At 37.5% G+C, this 6,634-nt stretch overlaps 1 protein-coding gene and 1 non-coding gene across 2 annotated transcripts; both read right to left on the bottom strand. All coding sequences in view use genetic code 12, as the record gives it.

The window, feature by feature from the left end:
* Window positions 1–1,414: 1,414 nt before the first annotated feature.
* Window positions 1,415–1,487, bottom strand: PVL30_005355. The gene has a single exon. It is a non-coding gene; the product is annotated as a tRNA-Ala (tRNA).
* Window positions 1,488–1,697: 210 nt separating this feature from the next.
* Window positions 1,698–3,695, bottom strand: LMO1 (LMO1-like mitophagy protein; the record flags this gene model as incomplete). Its single annotated transcript, XM_061119681.1, has 1 exon — window positions 1,698–3,695. The coding sequence occupies one exon, from the start codon at window positions 3,693–3,695 to the stop codon at window positions 1,698–1,700; it is 1,998 nt and encodes a 665-aa protein (XP_060975664.1).
* Window positions 3,696–6,634: the final 2,939 nt, after the last annotated feature.

Genomic DNA, 6,634 nt, shown 5'->3' with positions numbered 1-6,634 from the left:
TGTTTCAAGTGCATCCTTACACCGAGTTTCAAGTGCATCCTTACACCGAGTTTCAAGTGCATCCTTACACCGAGTTTCAAGTGCATCCTTACACCGAGTTTCAAGTGCATCCTTACACCGAGTTTCAAGTGCATCCTTACACCGAGTTTCAAGTGCATCCTTACACCGAGTTTCAAGTGCATCCTTACACCGAGTTTCAAGTGCATCCTTACACCGAGTTTCAAGTGCATCCTTACACCGAGTTTCAAGTGCATCCTTACACCGAGTTTCAAGTGCATCCTTACACCGAGTTTCAAGTGCATCCTTACACCGAGTTTCAAGTGCATCCTTACACCGAGTTTCAAGTGCATCCTTACACCGAGTTTCAAGTGCATCCTTACACCGAGTTTCAAGTGCATCCTTACACCGAGTTTCAAGTGCATCCTTACACCGAGTTTCAAGTGCATCCTTACACCGAGTTTCAAGTGCATTCTTACACCGAGTTTCAAGTGCATTCTTACACCGAGTTTCAAGTTCTAAAATCATTAAGCTTGCAATTGGCTTACTTAGGTATCATGCATATTACCACATAGCGCATAAAATTTTAACCCTTGCGTTAAATTTAAAGATATAAAATACTCTTAATATAGATTTTGTTCCGTTTCGGGACAAATTGATTCCCTTTCGTCTTATGCATTTCTTGCTTTTTCCGAATCACTCTATCGTTTTTTTCTCAACCTAAAATTATCTATTTCCGAAATCTATAACTTCACAAGCTTCTATTCACGTGACAAAGACCAAGATAGCATATGCATTCAATTCTTAACTCAGAATTTTTTATAGTATAGACACAGTATATTCAGGTCAAACGCGCTTCAAATACTATCTTTTTTTTACCAATCATGAAGAATGAAAATTTATTGCATAATGAATCGTCAATTTGTTACTGAGTTCTATATATGTTAGACATAACTGTAATAATACTTTTTAAACATGTCACACTAGTCAATATAACTTTCAACCCTCCTCTGTGGTCAGTTTGTAGGTTAGTTGTCTCTACCAAAATAGTTTATAGTAAACTTGCGCATATAATTTTCTATTGCTACACATTTTCTCTCCAAAATTGAACCAAAAAACTGAAAAACAATCAAAATGAATATGACAAAGTTGCATAATTTTCTCTGTTGACCATGACCGATTTGGTAAAGAAAAAAGAAAGCCATCAACAATTCAGCCTTTTATACTAAACCACTCACTTCAACCTTTCATTACTTTTTTGCATGCCACAAGATCATTCCATTCTACAATTACATTCCTTGTAAGCTTCCACATTTTCGCACTTTAGAAACCACTATTATGTCAAATGAGTGACAAAAAAAAACTAATTTCAAGTCAGTGAATAGAAAATTCTCACTTGAACGAAAAAAAAAAGAAATGGACGAGTAGAGAATCGAACTCTAGACCTCTTGCTTGCAAGGCAAGCGCTCTACCAACTGAGCTACACGCCCTTTTTGTTGAAAAATAAATATGCATGTTGAAGAGGTGGCATCTGTAGAAATCACCTGACCATTATTGTCTTATCCGCATAGAATCAAAAACTAGCTGAAATACAATACTGGCTTTAAAACCTACAACACTAACTCCCAAAATTATAAATAAATCACACAAATAACAATAATAACTCAAATAAACTCATTAGAAATACAAAGTCACTAGTCTTACTGGTAATAAAAATCTGTACAAACTGCGTTTAACTCGTCCAAATCCAAAAACTCATCTTCATCATCTTCATCATTTATACCATAGACGTTGTCCTCTTCCAGCAGTGCTGATCCTCCCACCATCGTTTCAAGATCATCACTATCGGATTTATTACTATTGCCATTACCATTACTCTTACCGTTATTGATACTACCGCCATTTCTGCCCAACCCTAATAGCTGCGTTGTTCTTCGCATTTCCATCAACGATTGCATCTGTGTCTGTGTATCCTGCGACAAGTTCTTCAACTTCCTCAACATCTTTATCCCATCTAGCCACACATATCTGTTGACATCGGAGTCGGTGTAAAAGGATAACAATTTCTTTTCCTTGGCACCTACTAATGTGATTTTCTCATAAGAAATGGTTCCTCTAATCGAAATCAATTTCGAACTTTTACTCTTGTCTGCTTCACCCAATGAGTCACCAATCACAGCCGACCTGATATCAACAACATCCTTCAAATCAACAATGCCACTCTTTTCCAATTCTTCATAGTTTGGATTAACCTCGGGCTTCTCGAGGTACAGCTTGCAATAAATTGATTTTCTATTTGGCGACAACGCAATGTAGTAGTATTTGGAATTAGGATCCGGCTTAATGCTGGCATTGAACAAGGACTCTCCAAACCTCTCGGTAAACACCCACGAGCCTTTCAAAAGTTGAACAACTCTTTGCTCCTCGACAAACTTCCACACTTGTTCCGTTAACTCCTTGTTGAACTCTTGGAACCTAGCCAGCCATCTCTCTTCAAATTTTTCAAGAATCTGCAGTGCTTGCACATGTCTCATATCTGAACTGTGTTTCGTCGAAGTCTCATCCAAACACTCTTCAACGCTCTTGCCCTGCGCCAAGTCGGCATCGTAATCTTCAATATTCGAGTAAAGCAACTGGAATATCTTGTCGATATCCGTCTTGCTGTGGATCTGTGCCTTGGTTTCTTGCCACAAATTAAGACATATATTCATTGAATTGTAGATGAGAAATTCATAACTCAACACTGGATAGTTAGCCTTGTTTTCAAAGATCTTGACCCACATCTTCGAGCACCGTTCAATAAACAAAGAAAGTGGAAATGTACGCAAATGGTTACTCATCATCAACTCTTCATGGAATCTCTTTTTAAAAGTGAAATTGGGATCCTTCAAAAAGATTTTCAAGTCCATCGCTAGCAATATCGAAAAATTATCAACAACGTATTGTCTAGGGTTATCACTAAAGCCCGCTTTAACATACTCCTTGGTTGTGGCGGGAGTCCCATACTCGTTCAATGACACTTCAAGAAACATAAACAAGTTGTTCAACATTGTTTGGTGCGGCTTTAACGAAAGATCAAACTTGATTGCATTCAAGTATTGGTTCAACTTACGGTATGATACTTTTAAATGTTCAACACCCTCACAAATACTCTTCTCTTCGCTTCCTTCAGTCAAATGGTCAATCGTGCTAAAGAACAAAACATGCTTCAATCTTCCAGTCAAGGTAATGATCCCAGAATAGTCAAACTTGAGTGCTTTATTAATAAGTTCAGTAACCAATTTTATCGAGTTGAAAATAATCTTTGTATCCTGCAAGTACAACTTTGAGGTGATAATGTCAATAACATCAAGGTACTCAATCAACGACTCATACAATGGCAAGTATTTTGTAATAGAGTTGTCCTTGAGCTTGAAAACAGATCCACAAATATCAATCACTGCAATTTTCAAAATCGCCTTATAAGTCTCCGAGGACATGTTGATGCTGATGATGGAAAGAAGAGTTGAGATCAATTCGTGGTCCAATATCTGGGCAAAATCGTCCGATGCCGACTCTGGTCCAATACAGTCCAAAAGCTTTGCTAGCACAACTATGGAGTTGACCTTCTCTTGCTTATCTTTGCCTAAAATGTTTGTTTTGAGGACACTGGCATAGTGGAAAGCGGTGGACTCGTCCAACTTGTTGAGTCTGTTCATGTTGTTTTTGCTGAGTATTTCATTCAATCTGTGATTGATGCTCCTGGAGGACTCTACCATCGTCATTATAGAAATGTGTCTGTAATTTGTAGTATGAAATTCAGAAGAATGGACAATAAACAAAAAGGGAAAAGGAAAAACGGAAAATGGAAAATGGAAAACAGAAATTGGAAGAAAAAGAAAAACCTTTGGAAAAAGAACAGAAAACAAACAAACTTCACCAGCACGATAAAGTGTTGAAGGAGATAAAGGTGGTGGTCGATTTCAACACGTTTATCAGTATTTTAATGTTCTATTATTTTTTCTTTCTATGCTTTCTATTCTATTTTTTTTATATTTTTTTTTTCTTATTCGTTATTGATCTACAATGAAATTTTGGATATGTATATATATACACAATACACAATACACACAATACATATACACAATACATGTGTAAGCCCTTTAGACGATAAGTGAAAATCTCACGAGAGAGGAGGAGGGGGGGGGGGGGAGAAGAAATTCTCTCTTTTTGTGTCACAATTAATTTTTCACCTTCCATTACTTTTTGGGAAAATAAAAAACAAAAAAAAAAAAATGCTTTCAGGGTGCACCACTTTACATGCGGGACCTGATTAACAGACTAACAACCACAATAAAGGAAAAGAAAAGAAGGGGTGAGGGAAAGGAGGGACAAAGTTGTTCACTCTTTTGTTCGACAAATGATTTCCACTAGTAGTGTTTTGACGATGCTCATCGATGTTTAGGGGTCTACTGATCAAGAGATTTGTTTTGTATGTGAAGAAGAGGAATAAATACAAAAAGAGAGAGTTTGTTACCAAGGTTGACTTACATTAGTGTGCATGGTTTTTTTTTCCTTCCAACATTTTTTTTTTGCTTCCTTTGTCTATTTGGTCAGTTTGTATGTGGCGCATCGAGAAACTTTACTTACCTAGCCTTTTGGGTAAGTATGCTAGTGAGTGAGTGTGTGTCGCTGTTGTACATTCTCTGGTCTCTGCTCACAGCTCACTGTTGCCTCTTCTATTATTACCGTCTTGAACATCGCCAAAAGTCCCATCGAAAAAATCTATATTATATTGCCCAGTATACACAGAACCCTGTAGATGGACATAAGTTTCAACCTCAGTATGCACTAGCTAGAGAGCCTAGATTTCAAACCGAAATAAAAAATAATAAAATAATTAATTAATAATCCCAAGAGCATATAGCATTTCACTTATTTCAGGGACTTGCCTGATCCAATATGAAATTCTGATCTTAACTTTGTAGAAGGTAGAGGCGGGAAAAATAAATGATAGAAAAAGTAGAAAAGAAAAGGAAAAAAAAAGACTGATCCATAGATCGAAAAGAAGATGAAATAGAAGATGAAATTCCTGGAAACTTTGTAGTTAAGGATGTGAAATTTCAAAACCCTTTTCCCACCTCCTTCCCCCTTTTCCTCTACATGCTCTTTCTTGATGCAAATTTTGGGAAAAAGGGTTTGTAGGAATTAAACAAACATTGGGAAATGAAAAATGAGAATAAAAATGAACAAAAAGGAACTTTGAAAGCAAGAAGCAAGAAGCAAAATAGTGTCGCATAGCACTGTCACAAGTAACAAGTGTACGACTGCTGAGCATCGGTTTGAGCTGGTAGCTCACCGATACCAGCGGTTTGAGTTCGTGACTTGATAGGCTATATTCCAACTAAGTGTAATTGTCAATGATCGCACCTATAAAGGTCTCAATGCTCATAAGTTAAGAGAGTAAATTGTCTCATACAAAGTCACTAGTAAGGAGAATCGTGAGAGTATACACTCCGCACGTTCACCTAGTGATTTGTGTTCAATGTAGTTGACCGTCTAAATTATGTATTTAACCGATATTTCTATATAATAGTGATAAGTTAATTTTACCACTTCTCGTTCCTATTTATATAAACTCATCTCGTTTGAAGTTTCAAGTTTCCCATGTCGTGCAATATTCTCCAAATATTCACTTAGCGGAAACGAGGGCACAGAGCGTCCAGTGTGTGTCGCACTGTGACATCTTCCCCCCTTCAAAGTCAGATGAAAGATACGGCCTAATTTCAGTTGTACTTTGGAAAAATATTGATTTGAGGTAAGATAACTGTACAGTATGATGATAACCGTTGTGGCCTCCCCCCCTGCAAAGCAAAGGCTTACCTATTAAAAGTGAGCGAAGCGGCAACAAAAGGTTTCGACAATTTCCTGAAATTCTATTGAATAAAAAGGGAAATGTTCTCATCAACGTTTGTAGCAAATGAATACCTTCAAATCCAAAAACCAAATATTGCGGGTTTTGTTCAGTTATTGTTGGGATATAATTATCTTTCACGCCGTGCGGGTTACGAGTCGACGTCGACAATACATTGGGTAAAGTAAAAAGCATTTCACCATCAACTAGCCGCGCGCCTGGGTCTGTTTGTTCGGAATTCGTCGACAAAATATCAAGACTTCGGTTAAAAACTCCCCTACTACTAAAAACGGAAAGTCAGCATCTCCAATATTCTAATAATTGAACGTCCTGTAGAAACACTGAGGTTTCATAAAATAAGTTGGTTGTTCCTTTGGGATTCTGTCCCACGGTAGTTACCTTCTCCGTCGAAACACTGAGGTTTCATAAAATTTGTTGGTTGTTCCTTTGGGCTTCTGTCCCACGGTAGTTACCTTCTCCGTCGTTTTTTGAAAGGTGTATCTTCTCACCCGAAACACTGAGGTTTCATAATAATAATTGGTTGCTTCTTTCGGGATGCAATTTTGTCTTTCTCTCAAGATGCTATAAAGTCTTTCTTGCGAGATGCAATTTAGTCTTTCCCTCGGTAGTTACCATCTCCGCCGTTTTTATCTGGTGTAATTCTACCTCACCGATAACCCGTGTAGTTTGTTTAGTCTGCTACCATCATACTCAGATGAGTCCGTAGACAGTAATGATGATTTC

The sequence above is a fragment of the Lodderomyces elongisporus genome, chromosome 7, assembly GCF_030384665.1.
Source record: "Lodderomyces elongisporus chromosome 7, complete sequence".
In the NCBI taxonomy this organism is placed as follows: Eukaryota; Fungi; Ascomycota; class Pichiomycetes; order Serinales; family Debaryomycetaceae; genus Lodderomyces; species Lodderomyces elongisporus.
Note: the sequence above shows the minus strand (reverse complement) of the source record. Positions and strands in the feature narration are given on the sequence as shown.